Consider the following 22,347-nt stretch of genomic DNA (forward strand, 5'->3'; position numbering starts at 1 on the left):
TCATACAACATTACACAAATGAGCATTTAAGTTGGGAAGAAATATTTCGAACTGATAATCGATCTTTCCTTGAACGTACCATCACACGGGTGACTTGTCTTCTTTCCTTTTATCTCCTGGTGCATCTCACGGCCTTTGACCCTTGACCGAAAGCGCGGGAAATCTCGAGACAGCTGGGGACGTGGACGTGTCCCGGTAGGTACGGAGGTATTTCCTTGATGATGATTGCGTCGTATCACTTTGAAAGACGTCGTGATGGTATGAATTAGTGTCCTCTGGACAGGAAGGGTGTTCTCGATTACGATTGTGGTGTTTTCGGCATTTTCCAGGATGCTTGCGTAAGAAGTAATGTGTAGATGCGCTGCCATTTGCTTGGTTTTAATACAGATCGTTTTAGAATGGGTACCATCCGGATTTTCGCTCCGCAACGATCCGGATGGTACCCAGGTTAAGATCATTAAACATTTTAAAGAAGAAGATTGAGACAATATAGCAGTGCACTTGGCAAAAACAACATTTTTAATCACTGCAAACCTTGCCTATTAAATATTAAATGTGGCTTTATCCGCATAATCATTACTAGTATGTCATTGTTTTAAAAAATTATGGTCAATTAAAACCGATGTCTCACACTGAATAATACTGGCAATAGACTAATGTTCCACTTGATTAATTTGATCATAACTGTTAAATGCAACACAAATCCGTAGCAGCAGCAAAATGTATCTAAGCAGTATACCTAACTGTTTTGGTACAAAAAAAGTTAATATAATATATATTTCCAATGTGGCAGTCACAAGTCTTGTCATGGATAAATGAACTCCAGTCTTATTATATAATATTTCTTCACCAATAACTCTACATGTTCTGTCACTTCAATATTTAAAGTCATTAGTTACATTCTGCACATCAACTACAACACTCCTTTTCTTAAATTTGATCTGCTATGAACAGTGGAAGGCACAGTATTAAGGACTTGAAAGCTGTAGTACTAGTAGTTATGTTTGAATTAGGATCTGTACTTAGTCAGGGAAAAATTGTTTCATGGGAATACGAACATCACTTGGGGTCGCAGAGTCACGCAAGATGGGATACAGACGATTGGTTCTCACAGGGTCCATGGAGCGTGCCCCAGGCGACAGGACTGTGAAAACGTCGCTCGTGGGATGAATTCCGCTTTTAATGTCCACGGAGGATCCACCCTGACTTTCATTGTCATAGATTGGTCTTCCTGACATGGACGTCGATGGTCTTTCTGATTGGTCGTCGTTTTCGTATTGTGGTGGAGCATCTGAGTTGATATGTGACAACCATGCTGCCATTCGTAGGCTTTGCTGCCTTTCAATGTAGGCTTGGTTTTGGTAGCCAGGTAGACTAGAGTCAATGTCCTCGTAGATGGGTTCTGGAGAAGGTCCTACCCTGCGGCTGCTAGTGCTACCGGAAGTAGGTCTTGAGTACGGGCCTGCCTTTTTCTTCTTTAGGCACCAAGCAAGTAACACTGATATAAAACAAGGCAAAAATGACATAGCTTATTAGATAAAGACATGAAATGCCAAGAGTCTTAAGCATTTCATTACATAGCTGTTAAAATAATGCAGGAAAACATTGCAGGAAGTCTAAGTCAGTCAGTATGAAACATAAGTTCCAGATTTATTCTACACTGTTAAAACAACAACAAAAAAACAATACAGAGGACACATAATGAAAATGGAATGGTTTTGTGTAAAAACTACAAACACTGAACATGTAACGCTACATACCACCAAGCGAGATGACAACAAATCCACCCACACAGCCGGCAGCAATGAAGACAACAAGTAGATCATCTGTGAAAGAAAGCAAACACAAGCCACATTTAAAATTTTGAACAAATTGATAAAAACTACAAATATCTAAAGCAGTGCAACAGCTATAGGAACCTATAGAATCTCCTTCACAATCCTAAAAGGACACATTTTAATTAAGTCAGCTCATAATACCAGGTTGATATTTCAGAGTATGGCTTTAGATATTTCATTCCACTTAATATGTGAATGTTTGGTCCAAATAAACTTTTGTGAATACATTGTACTACATGTATGTAAGTTGTACTAATGTAATGAATTTCCTGTTATACCATGGCCATTCTCACAAGTGGTATAAATATATGGATGATGATCATATATACATGTATTTACATTAATCATAGCATTTAAGCAACTTAATCCTTAGTCTACTTTGCATCAATCACTAGCTTAGATAGATGATGCCAGGACTGAGACCTACATGTATCCTTACATTTTTACTGGATTGGCTATGGCTGCCATTATCCTTTACATGTACTAGTAAACTGAGATTTTCTGGAAGTGGATATGAGAGAGGTTGAGAAAATCAAAGGCTCATACCTTCCCCTGGACATGATCTATGGTACATGTCTACAGACACATTGAAGCCACGCAGGTCATTTCTGCTGGTGCCAACTTCTTTCAACTCTGGAATGTCGTATTCTCCTCCATGTTCCGGTGGAATCGTGAAGGTCATTATCAGCTCGACCAGTACTTTGCCTCCCGATCCCTCTCTGTATAAGATTCAAATATAATGAGAATGCAGGAAAAACTTCCTCATACAGGAACATTCGTTCACTTGATGAAAGTTTAAAAGGTGACATTACAAGCTAATATATCCTGGATCTAGCTTTGATAATTTCTTTGATAACACCATTCTAAACATGAAAATTTGTAAGGAAAACATAAGAGCAGGCTCTAATTTCTTTCCCAACATATGATGACAATTGCAAAGTTGTGGCAAGCTAGAGGAAACCTCTTACCTGATGTTATTGTAAGATGAGTTGATTCTCCAGGACTCGTATACGTAGCCATTACCGGTAGCTGTATAAGCATCCCGTGTCTGGAATGAAAATTTGATCATCATCAGTGGTATCAGGTGGGACCAAACTTGACTACATACACATACTTCACTTCAGTTTGCCCTATCAAGTATTGCTTTTTTTCTAAATCATTTCCAATTCCAGTGTTGCTAACTAAAAGTCAGTAAAAGTCAAACTTCTGGATCTGCAATGCACTCTGCCACTACTTGGTTTCCATATAGGAGGACGGATCAAAATATTATATGAAAATTCAATATCTGCGGCATAACTAGGCTACAATAGTCAACTTGGGCAATTGTGTACACAACAGTGGCAAGAGATGAATTTATTATAGACCCGAATGTTGACTCAAATTATTTTGAATTTTCTGTGTGAAAAGTCACTTACCTTGTTAGCTACATTTGAGCCCAAGTTATCTTTTATTGTATCCCTCCAATCCTGTATGTTTTTGTAGTGCATGTCATTGATGGTGACATAAGTGCAGAATTCCTCTTGATCTGGAAAGAGAAATGATTCAATTTTGCCTTGCATATTGCTGAAATTATTGCGCTGACCTACCCTTGCAATCTTCTTGTTGCACACTTGATTAATATTTAGCCATTTTCAAACCTAATGATATTTCATTTCACCTAATTGTTTTGCATACACAGCAAATTATCACATGATTAGATATGATGTTTTAGATATGCCCCTTTGCTGTGTTCTCACCTTTAATAGTAGTAGCCCCTATGCAATTTCATTTGTATATATACTAACTGGTTAACGTTATGCCTACTTGTGGAGGTTACAACATAAAAATTACCAAGTCATGTTGTACTTTTTTCATTCTCTGTATGTATAGTATGACACAGAACAACTTACGGTCAGCAATCTGACAGTGTTTCCCACTGTATCCACGTTCACACTGGCAAGCCGGTTGACCCTCTTCAGTCACAACACATTGGCCTGCACCTGGAGAGCAGTACAAGTCTTCATCGTCATCTCCACCGTAGCACTTTGAGCACTCGCAAGTTGGAGTGAAGCCACCATACAGACCCTCTTCAGCACACACAAAATTATCTTCAGGACAGTCACATGCACATGTGGTGCCATTCTCTCTAGCCGTTCCACCGTTCTGACACAAGTTTTGTTCCAGATTGGCTGTACACACAACAATTTCACTGTCACAATGTGTTCCTGTAAAGCCATTTGGGCAGATACAATCAAATCCCTCAAATATCTTGTTGACACATCTTGCGTTGTTCTGGCAAGGATTGGGTGCACAAAAGTCGGTTATTCTTTCACAGCGATCGCCTTCTGTTCCTGTCTTACAGCCACAAATGTAAGTGTCTCGTTGTGTCCCATTTCTAGCACAAATGCCGTCATTTTGGCACGGATCGCTGGAGCAAACATCAGGCTCTTCACAGTTGTCTGTGTCAATGTTGCCGGCACAATCACAGTCATAGCCATCAGTATCCATTATGTTACAAGTTCCATTGTTCAAGCATGGATTCTCAGTACATGGATTATATTTGTGGAGTTGGCAGTTTGTTCCCTCAAATCTTTGTGAGCAAGTGCAACTTCCATCTGAGCTGTCACAGGTTCCACCGTTTTCACATATGCTGTCAGCACATATTCTTTCACAGTTCCTGTCTGAATCAAACAGATTGCTTGTACAGGTACAACTGTAACCATCTGAGTATGACCTGCAGGTCCCGCCATTTTTACATGGGTTTGACTCACAGGAGTTTGCCACTTCTGAGCAGTCCTTTCCTCCCCAACCATCTATGCATGAACAACTGTAGTCATTGACCAAGGGCTTGCAAGGTGCACCATTTTGACAGGGTAGAGAGTCACACAAGTTGATCTGACGCTGACAGGTTTCACCTGTATACCCTGGGGCGCAGGTGCAGTTGTAATCACCGACGGTGTTGACACACTGCACATGGATGCCATAGCTGCTGCAGATGTCCTCTTCCTCACACTCATCAAAGTCTGTAGGAAACAACAACAAAATAGTATGAGGTCACTTTCTTTGTTGAATTCTTAAAACAAGTACTAGTTGTAAGTAACATCTATGCATAGCATTTCTGTTTGCCAAATTACATTTCATTTATTTCATTTCATTTATTTCGAAACCTTTTAGCCCTGCAGGGCTAGTCTTCCAAGGCTCAAATACATGGAATACAGGCACATCGTTACATAATTATATACATAGGAAATAGTGCATAAGATACAGTGCAAACGTTTAAAAGGACAAAAATACATCAAACATCAAACATTTAAAGGAACGCATAAATGAATATTAACAATTTAAAAACTAGAGGTCGGCTTCATGTGACACTGTTTACTATGGCTTTCTTAAACTTGAGAAGGTTACTCAGTGTCTTGACATGATAAGGTAGGTCGTTCCACAACGATATAGCACGATACAGGAATGAGCGCTTCTTACTGTTCGTCTTAGGTTTGGGTAATCTAAAGTTGTACTGTGCAGCAGATCTGGTATTGTGAATGTGAGATACATGAACAGGCACAAGGGAGTTGTATATATACTGTGGTTCATGACTAGTGACAATCTTAAAGAACATAACCAGTGTGCTAGAGGAGAATCTCTCACTCACAGTCAGCCAACCAAGATCAATATGCATCTGCCTGGTAGGTGTCTCAGGAGCACATTTCAATAATAATCTACAAGCCCTATTCTGAACTACTTGCAGTTTGCGCATGTTAGAGACTGACATGCTAGCTAAAACTGGTGCGCAATACTGTACCACTGACAAAACCAGTGCACAAACAACAACCTTACAAACTGCAAAAGGCATCGCCCACATGTGTCTTCTCAATAAGGCGATGTTTCTAGATTGTTTTGAGGCAATGTGAGTGACCTGTAAATTCCAGGTGAGCGACCGATCCATATGTAGCCCAAGCAAAACATTTTATATTATGTAGCTCAGATGTTATTGGCAAAATTATCATCAAGTAATTTCAGAGCCTGAATTTCAATATTAGCTGCATATTTTAATACTGGTACATGTGTAACTACATGTAGTTGCAACCAATTTTTTTTTTTAATGGAGTGGTTCAATGCAAGGCCTATACCACCACTTCTCGGCATTGAACTAGAAATATGAGTCAGAGAAACATGGCTATGTCGAGAGATGGCAGTAACTTGATATAATAAATAGTGAATACTAATGATATGCTTAATATAAGATATAATGTATCTTAAGTAACATTTATGTTTTTGCTGAACAGTCAGTCGAGGTCTTAGTTGGCCAACAGTTAAGTAACAGATTCCTTTCCCTCACCTTGGCATTGGGAGGGGGAGTTCTGTACAGCAGTTGTGCCTACTCTGCTGAGGAAGTCTGTCCACCCCCTCAGGGTACCCAAGTCGTTGGAGCATCCCTGTGCCAGGGTGTTGATGTCAGCTGCAGACAACACTGTGCTGTACACGTTCACACGACTCAGCTGACCAGTGAAAGCCATACGTTCATCTGGAGTGCTTACAGAAGGGTTGTTCTCTTGTCCTGAAAGTTTGGAGAAGAAGATTCAAATTACATGATAAGTGCAATGTTATAAAATCAATTGGTAAGCGATGAAATGTACATGATGGCATAACTATCTTTCATTAGATTAAAGTTCATGCACTAAGCTATTTTTGTACATGCACTGGCTAATTTGCCATTAATACCTATTCAGTAAAATCTGAATACATCCTTGCTATATTGACTAACTGTACAGTATTGTAAAATGTTTCGTTAAGGAATATCAACATCGCATACCAAGAACAAAAGTGCCTCCTCCTTGGATGACTTGTCCTGTTGCCAGATTTGTTCCACTGTTTTCCAGGGTGCCATTGAGAAACACCTGCCAGGAGCCATCACTGCTCTGCCAGGTCACACACACGTGGGTCCACTCTCCTACGTTTGCTGCTACCATTGTATAAGCGACCTCTCCATTCACATACAGCTGCATGAAAGAGGCAATGATGAATTATACTCCAATACATAAGCTTATCAAAATCTGCATTGTAGGGTTAGCAACAAGATGATTATAATGACTTGTCCTTCAGGGTTTTGTCTGATATGTCATCTATTGCTTAGATATTATAGGCAAACATTTTAATTCATGGATGCCCAAAACGAGAACAGATAGTGTTCATCTGATTCAAAGGTTTCTTGGACAGTGCAGTCTGATCTTGATATACTACAGTGCGCAGTCAACATTTACTCACATCAAAACTGCCATAGTCAGTCAAAGTGAGCAGATTGTCATGTGGAGTTTCCCATGTGTCCATCACGTATGAAACAGGAGTCCCAAACATCTGGTCGGAAGTCTTCATCCAGAAGGACATGGTGAGGGCTGACAGGTCAGGGATGTTCCCTGCTGCTGCATAGTTTGTACTTGATCCATCCATGACGAAGTCAAAATTAGGGGATGGGTCTAAAAGCAGAAATAAAAGACAGCTCATGCATATGTTCATAAATTACTTCCTCAAGCCTAAAGATGTGGACAATTCCACTAGTCACACTTGTTCATCCTCCTCCTACCAACTATCTCGTAATTCATAAGTCCATTCACAAAAAAATTTCTCAACACACCTATTAAGGGTAGATCACAAAAACTTACTTTGTTCGCAGTTTGTTCCAATGAAGCCCACAGCACACAGACATTTGTATCCGTTTTGTTCATCCTCACAGATGCCTCCATTGTCACATGGGTTACTTGCACACTCATCAATGTCAGTCTCACAGTTGACTCCTGTATTAAAGGAAATGAAACATAAGTCTGGGTAGAAAGTTGCATGTCTGTCTGAAAAATCTAAAGCTGAAACATCATGTAAACATTTAAAATTAAAGTTAAGTGTCTTTCTACCAATATTGTCAGCTCACCTTCAAAGCCAGGTGCACATGAGCAGGTGTAGGCATTGACAAGGTCTGTACAGTCCCCACCATTCTGACAGGGCTGGGACTGGCATTCATCGATATCAATGTCACAGTCTTTTCCTGAATAGTGGCAAGTACATGCATGAATAAACAATAATGTTGCATGTTAGTGCAGGACAGGGATGTTAGTGAATCAGTATGTGCCTGCTCAGTTTTGAATCTGTAAAATTTCTACAATGTCCCAAGGGTTTCCAAGAATTTCACCAAGTAGGAATGTGGGCATAGATGAGTGTCAGCAAAATTCCAGAGCTGAGACATTCCTGTGGACAAAAAGTCCAGTGGATAAAATTCCTGTAGAATTCACTATAGAATTTCCTAGAATTCTTGCAGACTGCACACAATACTGTACCATTAGGCTCCCCCCTGAGGCATTGCCAAAAATGTGTTTCACAGCAATGTCATGTACATGTAGGTTGCTACACCATGTTGGTTTATAATACTGATTGTTCCTTCCACAAAACAGAGACACATATACACATACCTGAGTACCCAGCTGCGCAGGTGCAGCTGTAGTCAGCCACCAGGTCATGACAGGTGCCGTGTTCACATGGAGAGGAGGCGCAGTCATCAGTGTTCACAGAGCAATCGGTGCCAGTGTAACCAGTCATGCAGTAGCAAGTGTATTCATTCACCTTGTCAAAAACAAGAATATATGAAAGTTGCACTCAGGAAGAACACTGAACAAGCCATATCAACAGTTGATCTTAACTACCATCCTCTCTGTATAAAGTTACAAGCTACCAGCAGCAGATGCATAATACATGTATGTTGTGATGCGGTAAAAACTTACCAGATCTGTACAGGACCCTCCATTCTCACAAGGACTTGGAGAGCAGTCATCAATGTCAATTTCACAGTTTGGACCTGGGCAAGATAGAAATTAATACATAGCTGCTGTAAAACTTTGAATCAAAGTAGATAATGGTGTACTTAAAATAATCCACAACTCATTTGCTATGAAGTCAAAGTTTTAAAGCCTTGTCTCAAAAACATGGTCAGATACAGTCAATCCTGTACAAGTGACCACCTAAAATAATGACCACCTGGCCAATGTAGTAGATAAACTACTAGATTACTAGTAGATAATTTGCCCATCGACCCAATGAATACTGTCTATAATGACCACCTGTCAACATAGACAAGATTTTATTGGACCCCTGAGTAGTCATCTTGGGCAGTTTGACAGTATATCCAATTTAATTTCCGTATTGATAAAATCTTAAGGCTTAAGTTCTTTAAAATTGTCAGTCTCTGCAATATGATATACAGTGGTAGCCTTTGGTTTTATTCCACAGTTGCGGTCCATTTGCTCACCTGTATATCCAGGTGCACAGTGACAGGTGAACATGTTGATACCGTCCTGGCAGGTGGAGCTGTGCAGACATGGGTTCTGAGCACAGTCATCAATGTCAGTCTCACAGTCTGTTCCTGCGAAACCAACTGTACAGACGCACTCATAACCAGTACCCCTGACTGGGTCCTCCTGGCACATACCATTGATGCAAGGGTCAGGCCTGCATGGGTCTTGGGTAAAAACATTATGGTACACCATCAATATTGTGACATAGTAATTTCAAAATTAATTTGGCAAAAACTGCAGCAGAATATTCTTCCTTTTAATCCTGCATATGTATGATTTGACAGTAATGTTACACAACTGGTATACATTTCTATGATACAATCACAGTTAATATTGTGCCATATGTTTATGAATATGTGCAAACATAACAATGTAAAGTCATTTTACCTTTCTCAACAATAGTGAAGTTATCAGGAGAGGCAGGAACAGTTCCCATCATGCCTGTACCCAGTTGGTCAAGTAATGCTTGCTCTAATGTTCCCAGATTTGGTCGAGCCTCATTGGGCGAAACAGCGTGGTCAGCAGTACATGTTGTCAATGTACTACTGCTGGACCTGCAAAATGTTTGAAGTGATCAAACACCATTCAGTAATCATACAAAAACTGTCTGTAGTGAATGTACTTCCTTTTCCAACACTCTAATGTAGAGCAGTCAAATCTTTAGAAATTGATACTATCACCAAGATATCACAGCTTCAAGTTGTCAGTTTTCTTAATGTTTTCTCCTGTTACTGGAGCTAGATCTGGCCTAACAGAATTATGCTATAATCCAAACCACACCCCCACTCCCCAACCCAGCCTTTGGAACTTTAGTTGCAATTTTCTGAAATGATCCTACATGGTTGTATAGGCATACAGGTATATTGATATTTACAAGATAGACTGAAGAATCATTGATTTTGCCATGAAGAAAAATGAAGATATTGATCAGTCCTACCTGGCAGATCTAGAAGTAACGTCTGTGTCAATCTCAGTGACAGTCATCTCACCAGGAAGGCCAGTGGCCTCAAACATCTCCTTAAACTAAGAAAAAAAATCTTATCACAAATGTTGAACTTGAAGGGGTGACTACATAAATGCACGACAACCCTAGAAATGGACTGTTTTTGCCATCAAATCATAAAACATGAGATAAGGTTTTATTGCAAAAATCTATTGGGTCCAATACACCACTAGCACTAACAGCAAGTGGACTTGTAACTACTTACATTCTCATTGTAGGTTTCAAGGTCCAGGTTGTACGTTATGACCAGTGTGATGGTTAAAATGTACAGTTGGTGAGCTGCAAACAAAATATATGTCTTGGGTTAGATCCTAGATTAAATAGATAGTCATCAATTATTGCTGGATAACCCAAGTCTAAAATGATCTACACACAAATAGTAATAGGAACAATAAAGTACATACCATTTCATCAATAAATTCAAATGATGGTCAATGATATATTTTTTCCTAGTCATTAGCACTGACCTCCTTTGTTATACTGATATCTTTTTTGTGAAAGCATTTTCAATTTTTTGAATGGATACCCTACCTTTACAGTCTGACTGGCTGGTTGCTCCAGATGCATCAGTTTCATACCCATCAGGACACGCCACACATTCCCTCTGCCCTGTGTCTGTTTGGTAGGTGTCTTCAGCACAGATGCTACAAGGCACCACTCCAGTAGGAGAGGAACTTCCAGCTGGGCACACCACTGTAAGACAAACCAATATACAGTATTATGCTGGGAATGGTGGGGAGTTTAACTCTCTATTACTTTTTGTTTCTGAATTTTGACTGCTGGTATATGGTGCATTTCTTAGATTTTATCACCATTGTGCCTCTGAATCATCATTTATTTTTATCATCCTTAGTTTTCATTAATTTGGTTTTGAAATCCTTGTCCTTTGCAACATTTTTGAGGCATTTCACCTGTCCTTGGTGCTGAAAATGTGATTTTTGCATTAGGTTTCCACTTGGGTATATCAGATGACAAGCAGTTATGTTAGTAGTTGCGACTGTAATACCATGAAGAAAAAATATGTCATAGACTAATATGACCTACTACTAGTACTCATATAACCTTGATCCATTTAATAATTTACATATGTGTTATTACACCAATAAATAATAAAACCATAACAGCTGTGAAAAATGTAAGAAACATGAAATGTGTACCTTTGCAGTCATCTTCACTGGTGGATCCCACAGCTTCAGTTGATGTGCCATTAGAACACTGCTCACATGATGTGGATCTCTCATTTGGTTGGTATGAACCAACTTCACATGGTGTGCAGTCTTCCAATCCCGTGCTGGAGTAGTTGCCAGGAGAGCACAACTCTGTTGACAAAGTTTGAAATTTTCTCATTATTATCAACATTGTGAAAGACATTCCTTCAAGAATACATACAACTGAAACATTTCAACAACATTTCCAACCGCATACTTTTACTTTGAGTGTCATGTAACTTTTCTTTTGGGCTATAAACTATTGCAGCATGTTGTATTTCACATGTTTTATGACCTGGTCCAGTAACACTAAACATGGCACAGCAATGAGACTCACTTCTGCATTCTGTGATGTTGATAGCTCCCATCCTTGTGGTGTTAGTCCCCTCAGGACATGGCAGACACTGCTGCTGTGCCTCCTGGTGCTGGTACTGTCCATGGGGGCACTGCTCACAGCTGTCTCCTGACTTGTAAGTTCCCACAGCACAGTTCACTACAGGAAATAATAAAGAAGGGAAGTGTTCCATCAAGTCTCTCAGTACCATACTCTCTGAACACCCTTCAATCCATATAATTTGTACAATTTTCTTAACTCTTCAAAACTCTAAAGGAATGCCCCTATAAGTACACTGTAGCCATGTGTCTGATAGATACTGGCAATATTACAAGTTCATAGGCTGAAAACTAAATCCATGTAACATTAGATTGTACCATGGAGTTCTACCTCCATGATTGTACTTACCACAATATGCTTCATACTGGCTTGGCTGTCTGGAAACTTGACCATTCTCACAAGTGGTGTCCAGTTCGGGATCTTCTGCGACATAGGAGGAAGTCTGGACATCACAGGTTATTGTGACTCCTGCTATTACGATGGTGATGTCAAAAGAGCCATCAGCGACAATGTCATCTAAACCATAGTAAATTTCATCCTGGATGTCAAAAAGGTCACTCTGGTCGCTTGATGACACACTTCCACCTGTAGACACCTCCACTCTTATGATAAACACAATGGTCACAACAAAGTTTGTTGCTCGTTTCTTTCGTCCGGATTCAATGTCGTTAAGATCTGCTTCCTCTTGCAATGATGACTTTCTGCTGTGTGCACTTCGTTTTAGCTGACGGCGTTCACTCGTGGGGCTGTTCTGTGCTACATCGCGTCTGCGCCGAGCTGTTTCACAGGTGACGTTGATGTTAGGTAGACTGCAGTTATGGTTTGCACACTGAGTTTGTACAAAGTCCAGCTCAAAGAACGATTTATTGAAGCTGCTGCTGATTTCTTCTTGAACTGTTTCATCACAGGTGTCAGCTGATAGATCATACTGGATTGTGTTTGTTTGAGTTGTGATGCCTTTACGTTCCTCACCTGGGTAAAAAGATGAGAAGAATTAAGACCAGAATCAAAAATCAGTCGTATTATTTTCCAGTTAGATGTTATATCATGAGAAATGTACATGACAAGCTATGCAAAACTAAAGTAATACATGCATTTACCTTAATGCTGGAGCCTATTAAACACACAAAGATACACCCACAAAGATATCTACTACCGAGTAGTATTACATAACTACAGAGTAGATACCTGCACAATTTTGCCAGTTGGGTTCAGGTGTCCAGACACCTGAGTAGCTACAAAGATATTGTGATTCAGGGCTTGCAAAGGCGTAGCCAGCATCACATGACAGAGTGCAGCGCTCCTGGTGGGTGGAAGTGGCAGTGCAGGAGGACGACCCATGAAGGGGATCAGCTGGGATGTTGCAATCTGGAGCTGAAATTTTAGAAAATTCAAACCAACATTGTAAGCCATGTGTTTTATTCATCCTACTTGCACAGAACAGTCTCAGCTATGAATTGAATTTGAATTCATTGCCAATACTTGTAGTTGCAGCATAGTATCATCTAGTATTATCTTGCCAATTTCCATTTGCGAGGGTCTAGTCATAAAAATTTTTCAACCCTAGCCAAGTTTTTATCCCTCAATCTCAATGAATAGTACCCCCAAATAACCCAAAGCACAGCCTTTACATTCTTTGTTTTTTCATTATAATGTATACTTCTTACTTCTCCACTCTTCAAATGTCAATTTTAGGGATAACTAACTCACTCACCCCTAAGAACATACAACTCGCTCACCTCTAAGAACATACATGTACCATAATAGCCCATTTCAAATTGTCATTACATTGTTGTAATGGTCTTGATTTTATGAGCACATGCCATACCTTTGAGAATAACTTGAAAAGAGCACAGGTTGACTGCTCGGTAGCCCTGGGCATTACAGTGGATGTTGTGGGTGCCAAGTGAGGCAGACTCCCCCTTGTTTCGATCACACTCTGTGGTGACCGTGTTGTTATCAGCATCAAGATAGACAGGGTCAGACCAGTCCAGGGTGCCTGTGGTGGTGGTGACTGTGATGGTTGTGGTATTCGGGCAAAACTGTAGGGATGGTGGCTGGGATGCTAGCAGAGGAAATTACAAACAATTCAATTCAGCTTCGGTCAAAGAACACTGGTATTGGTAATGCATCATGAAATCCCTTGTTTTGGGGCTTAATAACAACTTCTAAACTATATATAGAGAAACTCAGTGTATTGAGTAGCTCAATGGAAGTAATATTTTCTAACATTAACTGATGCTGTATTTCCGCAATTTCTATATGTATATCTTTGAATTTCTGTCATGTAGCCCATCAAGGCATAATCGATACATTGTGTAGTTTACCTTCCACTATGAGCCGTCTCTCACAGGATGCCTCATTTCCAGCTGCATCTGTCACTTTGTAGGTTAGGGTGTGGATACCAACCAGGAAATCATATGGGTTGCTGTATGCTGGCACTACGGTATAACTGTTGTAGAAGCCTGAGTTGTCACTTATCACAGGTTCATCGCTGTTCCAGTGGAACGTCTTCTTGTTTCCATCGTCTGAATAAAGGGTTCTTCCACTGGGGCAGACTATGCTTGGCGGCTGAGTATCTGTAAATGGGAGGAAATCAAATCTTCAAGTAAAACAGATTCTGACTGATGCCACCTTAACTTACAATGTTTTGCAATATTCATTGTACATGTAACGTTATTCATTTTACTGCAGTGACAAAAGATAATTCTGTATCAATTTTCTTTCATTTGATGAAGTTTATTAAATATGATAACTTGTTATTCACCATTGCACAAGTTTATCAAATATGATAACTTGTTATTCAACATTCAAGATACTAACGGTAAATAACAAGAGGTACAGTGTATACTAAACATTACACCAAACATTTAAAATCATTTACATTTAAAGCCTTTTGGAATCTTCTAGATGAGCTATTTTGATTGTATACTGGTACTAAGGTCGAGCTATCTGTCAAATTCAAGCACAATTTCTGGCCACAAAACATTAGAGAAACAATAACTTGCTCTTGATGACTGACCGTTACAGGTGATAGCCACACCGGAGTCGGTCCACTGGTCATTACTCTGGCATGTCCGGTTTGCTGGACCCACCAGCAGGAAACCATCACCACAGCTGTAGGTGCACACTGTCTGGTACTCAGGCTTCTCACTGGAGCAGGTAGCTGGGTAGATCTGACCGTAGGCTGGAGGAACCAGGGATGGGCACTCGGTGGCTGTATAAGGATGTTAAGGTCAAGTTTAAATACTGTAATACACTGTACATTCACAGTAGCAAAATTTCACGGTCTGAGAAAAAAAGGCATGTTCACGATGGCGGATAGCCGCAGGTACAGGAAAAAGAAAGTTGAGGAGTTATTTGTGAATGGTTCACGGTATATTAGTGACTGAAAACCGTGAACATAAAAGTACCATAAAAAATCATGAATTACAGTAATCTGCATTGATTATCGATAAAGATAACCCCAATATTTTTGACTGAGGAAAGTCAACCACAACTAAACCAAAAATAACACGGCATCGTCCTTTTATTTTTTTGCCGTTAGACAGTTTCACTTGACAACTATAACTGCACCATAACTTCAGCACCAAGGAGAGTACCATTCTGACCAGAAGAATTGCTTACGTTGACATTGAGTTACTGTCCCGTTCCAGGTTCCATCTGCTGTACAGGTCCTCTCCATGGAACCGTATGTCCTGTACCCTTCATCACAGGTGATGGTGGCCACTGTTCCATAGGTGTAATCACCGTATATGGATGGTGCATATGCAACAGTCATTCCAGCTGTCTCTGTGATGCTTTCACATTCCACCACTGTTGTACAAGAAATGAAGAAAAATATCAGGTTTTCAGAGTCATTTCATTTGAATATCCTAACTACACTTTGTCCCATCAATGGAGTCAATGATTTCCTTTGATTACAGCAAAGGCACTTCTTAAATTTTTGTTTGTTTGTTTCGCATAACCGCCGGTAAACCGCCTTTATAGGCGTAACACACCAGTTTTGTACATGTAAGTACAAGTTACGTAAGACTGGATTGTACGGTTTGAACCACCCACACCAGGAAGGACCCCTACTCTTTTTTATAAGTGCTGTGGGCTCTTTAACGTGTGTGGGGTGTCTCCCAAACACGGGATTTAATGTTTAAAAAATCCTGAAAGACATTTCACCAGCATTAATATAGTAAAGTTAAAAGAAAAGGTATTTCTGACCTTCACAGGTGGGTGTGCCGTGGTCCCAGCTGTCTCCGTCACAGTACAGCCGGGTGGGATCTGAGGTGAAGAAGCCCTCATCACACTGGAAGTAGCAGAAGTCTCCAGGTGTGTTCTTACAGGTGGTGAAGGTGTTCACCTGCGCCTCATTAGCAGGGCTGTAGATGTGAAAGCTGGTGGCATGTGGCACCGGAGGCAGAACTGGACACAAGACCTCTGTGAAAATAAAAAAATAGTCTCAAAGAGTGAGCATAACATTACACACATTGTGTATACTCACTAATTCATTGCATGTGTGTGTGGAGTGTACATGCACATCTAGCTAGCTATGTACTAACTGTTACATCTATTCATTGTGATATGGAAGTGGGCAGGTAGCTATTGAATTTATATCTCCATATCTATCTACTAGTATCTTCTGGTCTGTCTATTAATCTGTAAAATGTGCATCAATCAATTAACAGATAGGGAACACATGTCATGACACATAACGTTAGATGAGATTTGAACTTTGGAGATATTTTAGACAGTAGACAGTTCTGAATGTTGCTTTTAGGTTAATCAGGCATGACTGACATAAGCCAAGAGACAAGTTCCTGTCTGTTGGTCAAGGATCTGTCTCCAGGCAGTTGTAGACATTATTGCCATGACAACAACACATACAACAACAAACACTTGGGACGTGAGCAAGGCCTTGATGAAAAGTGATAAGAATTAGCTCAGATCACTAATCTCCAAGCAGATCCCTCTCGGTGGCAAAAAGACAGTATCAAATTGACCAGGCAGTATTCATTAGCCAGAGAAGCTCTGCGGCCACCGACGTTGGTGGGGGTCAGGACAAAAAAAACGGCCAGATATAAAAATGTAACGATCATTCCCCCACAACCTCTGCTTGGAGAGTAACAGATCACAGCAAAGGTGGAGAGGGAACCCAGGTAGATGCATTGAAGTGTGGAAACCATCTGTTATTTAAAACCTGTAACGTTATATGAAGATCATACATGTACTACATCCCATAGTTACCATCAAAATAGATGTACTATATGTGCAAATAAATAAAATCTTAAATAAATGAAGATAAACTGCTTGTACAGCATATTTTAACTGCTAGATTACATGATCTGTGATTCATAAATTACATGAATCCAAATTTCCAAAGCAGTAGAAAATCTAATTTATTTTGGCCTTGTTTAACACTTGATCTGAAGGGTATAAAGGAAAACAAAAACATGCAGAAAAAATATTTCTATCTTTCTACAGGTATGATTTTTCTTGTGAAATAGAGGAACTGAGTCTAGTTTCCATTGTCTTCCTTCTATCATACATATATACGAAGCAGAATCTCTGCTTTCCAATTTACCAGGAAAAAGGTCATGCTCTACTGCAGAATGATAAAAGAAAGCACCACTATTCTATAAAGGAAGAGGAACTATTCAGTTAGTTCCTGATAATTGATATCGGAATCACACATTACAAGAAGGAAGAGACAACACTGGTCATCCATACACCAATGGTGCATAAACAAAAATACGTGCAGTTTCACAGTTACTAATGTTGTAAATAGGTGAAAACAATGACATGGATATGCCTCCTGGTAATGTCAACTCTCTTATATCAACAGTGACATCAATACCATGGTGTAACCTTACTTCATGGTCAACAACAAGAGTGAAACTGTACCTGCTCATGCGATGAATGGCGTATTGTCACCCAAAATAGTGTGCGACAAGGAAGGGATGGGAAGGGGATTTTTCTTAACAAGGCTTAGACATTTCCTTGTCTGCAACCTCTTAGCAACCATTTAACATGATGAGTCAATTCTAACCATTAACCATGTATTATACAACCACATATAGATTCATATAGCCTGCTCCATACTTTTTTTACTCACATTTCAGACAATCTGCCTGATACACTAAGTATTACGTATTCTAGTTTTGACAAATGACAAAATAACAAGATGTTGAAATGGGCCGTGCTGCATGGCAAGGTATCAAAGTGGGAACACAAGGCCAAGAGAGTCAGTACCAGGCCTGAGTACTTTGTCAAGTAGTACTTACTTCCAAGGAGCCAGAGCAAACAATCAAGAAATAACAGGGTTGTTCAACTCCTAAGCAAGTACAATTCTTACATTGCAGCAGCATAAATTTCTAGCCACAAATAAACAATGCTCAACCTCCTTGAGCACTGAATTGGTCATGCTAGATGTTAAATCAAGTATATGTAGGTTAAAGGCAATTGTTGAAGCAACGTAGACACTCCAACATCCAAGTGATTGGCATTTGGAAGGGAAAGAGCACATAAGTGACAGGATATGGTGCACATAAGATGTACTTCAAGTAATTTCAAGTATTAAAGACCTCACCTGTACAACTTTCAACAGACGTAGTTCCTCTTGGAGAAGATGTTGTTCCTGGACAAGCTGTACAGGTGCCAGGGCCAACACTGTCCTTGTATGTGTCCACTGGGCAGGCTGGCAAAAACAAAATCTTTCAGTTAGATTCTCACATGTAATAGGTATCACTGTATGTTTGAATATGGGTTAAAAGAATAATTCTGTAATGAAATACAGTTACCCAATAGTGTACGGTTATGTCTGATATGGCATGTTACTGTGATGTTTCTTGGTTTTTTTAACTCAGGAGACATTAACACATAACATTAACACATGGGAGACACTTGCAACACACTTGCAACAAACAGAACGCTTTGGAGACAAGAAGGGCTTACATCCGGGGGGAAAAAAGCATAGATTTGCTCTAGAAGTAGCTCTAAGCGTAAAAGCAATGGTGTAGAAGATGTACTTTCATGGTCTCACAAGACCAAGAAATGCCTACTCAACTTAGGAGTCAAAATCTTGCCCTACCTTGGCAGGTTATTCCATCTCCATGGTAACCAGGGTCACAGACACAGTGGTACTGTCCGAGGCCGGTGTCGCAGGCGCATGATGCGGAGGTGTCACACTGTCCGCAGTACTGCCTGCCTGTCACCTCCCAGGACGAGTTCTCTGGAACTAAACCAACGGAACAGTTAGTTTTTACCAGGAATGGTACAACCATTTCACAGGATATTTAGTTTCAAGTCAATACTTGTGCTCTGTAATTATATTTGAAGAAATATTATTATATTTGATGGGTCAAAAATACCCTTTGCTAATTACATGTCAGGAATGCAATAGGCTATTTATGGGTTCACCACACCACGAAGTGGTGGTGAACCCATATTGCTTTTTCTGATGTTTCTTCTTCTCCTTCTCCTGCCATTTTTTTAAATGGATTCAGCTTCTTCATTTTAGGGCCCAAGGTCCTGAAATTTGGTATGGAGGTACAGTGGGCAAATACCCCTAGGCGTTTTTTAAATTATTGTGATACAGGCTTTTAGAATGGTTTTATTTGAGTTTTTTGGCTGTGTTATAGCAAATGTATTACTGTGTTAGTGTGCCTTGTTTACCACGTTTGGGCATGAGTCATCACAATGGAATGCAGGGCATCAACCAATAGGCATGCAGCTTTCCTCTATTCTTCTTGCTGATTGGCTGTTGGGATTTAACTTGATCAACACCTGCACAGAGCATTTCCACCTGCACAGAGCATTTCTTGCTGATTGGTTGTTGGGATTTAACTTGATTAACACCTGCACAGAGCATTTCCATACTGACAGTATGTCTGTATTCAAGTGTTTTGGTAGGTATTTCAAGCTTTCCTGCTCCAGCATTGGAATGCGGGGCATGGACGTTTTTTTTTTATTTTGAAAATCAACAGTTTGCATTATGCAATTAAAAATCCTAACCAATAAAGTAGGGAATAGCTATCCAACTGTTGTTTTAGTTGTATTTTACTTCATATTATAGTTATATCAATGTAAATCATTGTTTTCCCTTGTGTTTCTCATTCTTTCCCTGCCATGTCGTAAAATGTGGTGAACCCATCGCTGTATTTGCTCCAAAGCAAATATTGGCCTTTCTAGTTTGCTATGATATTTGCTCATGCACATGAAATATTTAGTACCAGTGTCTATTACCACTATCATGGTATAGGGAAATTAATGTTTTAAAGAAGAATTAGGATACTGAAAAGTAGTAGGCTAGACATGAAGGTCTCTATCAGGCTTTGACCATATCATGGGTAACTTGCTCCACCGAATATACCACAAACATTATTATTTTTGTACTGTTTCCTGGATTTGGCATGATATAAGGATAAAACACACCTTTGTGAATGAGTTTTGACACCTGTCGTCAGGGTCGAGAAGTTGTCAATGTTGAAGACATTTGTGGGGCTGGAGCTAGCCACGGACTCCAGCTCGGCCTCGTCTGCACCATTCACGCCCACCGTGAAAACCTCCAGCTGCGGTCCCTGGCTGTCCACGTCCCACCCCGCCCATCTCAGCGACCTGATCTCCGCCGAACCCACCGCAGGAGGAACGCCAATGGTGGAGTAGGAGTCGGTGATGAGGATGACAGCTTTCTTGGCATCTGAGCGGGACTCCATGAGGACCTCTTTTGCTCGTCTAAGAGCATCTGTTGTCGCCGTCAGACCTCGGTGTAGAGGCACCTCTTCCCTGACCTCATCCAGCGTACTGAAGACGGTACATTTGGTCTCGTCCCTGCTGCCCAAATCATTGATTCTTACCGACGCTTCTGTGTTGAAGGTGATGAGAGAAACTCTGGTGTGAGCGGAGTCCACGGTGAAGCCTGACAGGATTTCCTTGACGAAGTTGACCATGAAGAGGAAACCTCTGCTGACCTTGTCCTGGGAAAACGCCGAGTGGTCCACCACGAACACCAAGTCCACCTTCTCTCCGGGTGTGGACAGGTATGGTGTTAGGAGGTTGGTGTTTAGGTCGTCGGCCACATCGGTCGCCGTCTGGGCAACTACAGCGTTACGATGGAAAACGTTTAGGAAAAAAACACATGCAAACAGCATGCGTTTTAGAGCTAAGTAGGCAGCCATTACCTCTCAACTATCTTTAGCAGCAAAATAGGGTAAAGCCACTGCCTAAGAGTAACGTTAAACTCCACTTCGATCAGAAGCGAGGAACTTGTGCGACAACATCCAAGCACGTCTCCCAAGTGCGCGCGACACAAACACACCTGGGACCGCAACATTTACTTACTTCCTCAAAAGTATCATGTTTCGTTCTCCTTTGTCTGTGCCCCCATGGTCCGTACCTTGTGGCAGGTACAATGTTTATCTACAGAAATGCGATGCAGTACCTGCAACAATGTACTTCGCCACAATTGGCTTTGAAGACACCACGTGATGTTTTCCTATTGTCACTCCGGCTATTTCAGAGGACTGACGTCTTTTTTCGGGGAAGTGGAGGTGGATACCGTCTTGTTTGACATTGAAACGTCCTCGAGCAAGCTTTTGAATTAATCTTTTTTTCCTCCAAAATGCATCTTTCTTTTCTCTGATGAACAGTAGTAACGGCTTCCAAAGGTTTTCGTCGTTGCATTACATCGTGACATTAGTCAAACATCTTAGATTCACTGTGTCAATAGCCCGACGTTTGAATAACAGTTTTCTGCACAGTACGTAGGCTAAGATGATTTTGGTTACAGGGCACAATATCGATAAAACTGCCCAAGGAACATAAGCAGAGTGAAGTCATTACAAGTCGCTTAAGAAATAGCCTGTGACACTAAAAGGTAAAGATTCATGACATACAAAGACAGAAGAATGTCTTGCAGTGACCACATGTTTACGCGGGCACTATTATATAAAGCGATAAAAGTTATCTCTAGGGATATCGCATGATGCATTTTGAATATGGACGCCACTGACGGTTTAACTGACAGTGTTAGTTATGTTAAGTTATTATACGTACATCTGCTGGTAGTCACTTTAACCGTAGTATGGGAAAATGTGTTAAGTCGTTTCGAGTCGTGACTTGCATTGGGATTCATTACGGTTTGCAATGACTCCTAGCGGTTACTGTGTACTTTGCAGTCGACCGTCACGGCTCTAGCTAACTGTCCCGTCATGCGTCGGAACGCGTGATGTACCTTGATTTACGTAAACTTGAACCATTTGTCAACTTGATATGCGATGTAGACCACCAACCTTACGCTTCGTTATTCTCTTGTAGTCTATATTGGCGTTTCACATCCAAATGAAAACTACAGTGCTCAACAAATAAAAAGTTTACGATGTTGACCTTTCCGATAACACGACAAAACGGGAAGTCTCATGCTTTACCAACGTCTGATTTAGATTAAGAACTACTGCCCCTGGGTATATCCTCGGTGTTGCCATTAAACCCCGAACGTGACAAAAACGGTTCGTTTATCATTCAACTGTCATGTAGTACGAGATCACACTTCCGAGTAGATCCCCATTCAGTCTATCCTTTCGTGTCTTTCATAACGTCCAAA

General features: G+C 40.5%; 1 protein-coding gene across 1 annotated transcript; it reads right to left on the reverse strand.

Moving 5' to 3' along the window:
* Positions 1-490: 490 nt before the first annotated feature.
* Positions 491-21,093, reverse strand: LOC109473871 (sushi, von Willebrand factor type A, EGF and pentraxin domain-containing protein 1-like). The gene is given in 31 exon segments (XM_019773996.1): positions 491-1,498; positions 1,761-1,826; positions 2,385-2,557; positions 2,807-2,886; positions 3,254-3,363; positions 3,728-4,840; positions 6,154-6,372; positions 6,628-6,814; positions 7,080-7,288; positions 7,475-7,606; positions 7,738-7,851; positions 8,273-8,423; positions 8,582-8,655; positions 9,106-9,315; positions 9,539-9,705; positions 10,089-10,174; positions 10,360-10,433; positions 10,686-10,847; positions 11,312-11,473; positions 11,700-11,855; positions 12,105-12,728; positions 12,945-13,130; positions 13,585-13,821; positions 14,084-14,335; positions 14,779-14,973; positions 15,384-15,572; positions 15,972-16,187; positions 18,337-18,444; positions 18,838-18,984; positions 20,181-20,208; positions 20,210-21,093. Coding segments are annotated over 31 exon segments (7,017 nt in total). The 5' UTR covers positions 20,924-21,093; the 3' UTR covers positions 491-1,022.
* Positions 21,094-22,347: the final 1,254 nt, after the last annotated feature.

The sequence above is a fragment of the Branchiostoma belcheri genome, unplaced genomic scaffold, assembly GCF_001625305.1.
Source record: "Branchiostoma belcheri isolate BF01 breed outbred unplaced genomic scaffold, Haploidv18h27 scaffold3, whole genome shotgun sequence".
NCBI classification, from domain to species: Eukaryota; Metazoa; Chordata; class Leptocardii; order Amphioxiformes; family Branchiostomatidae; genus Branchiostoma; species Branchiostoma belcheri.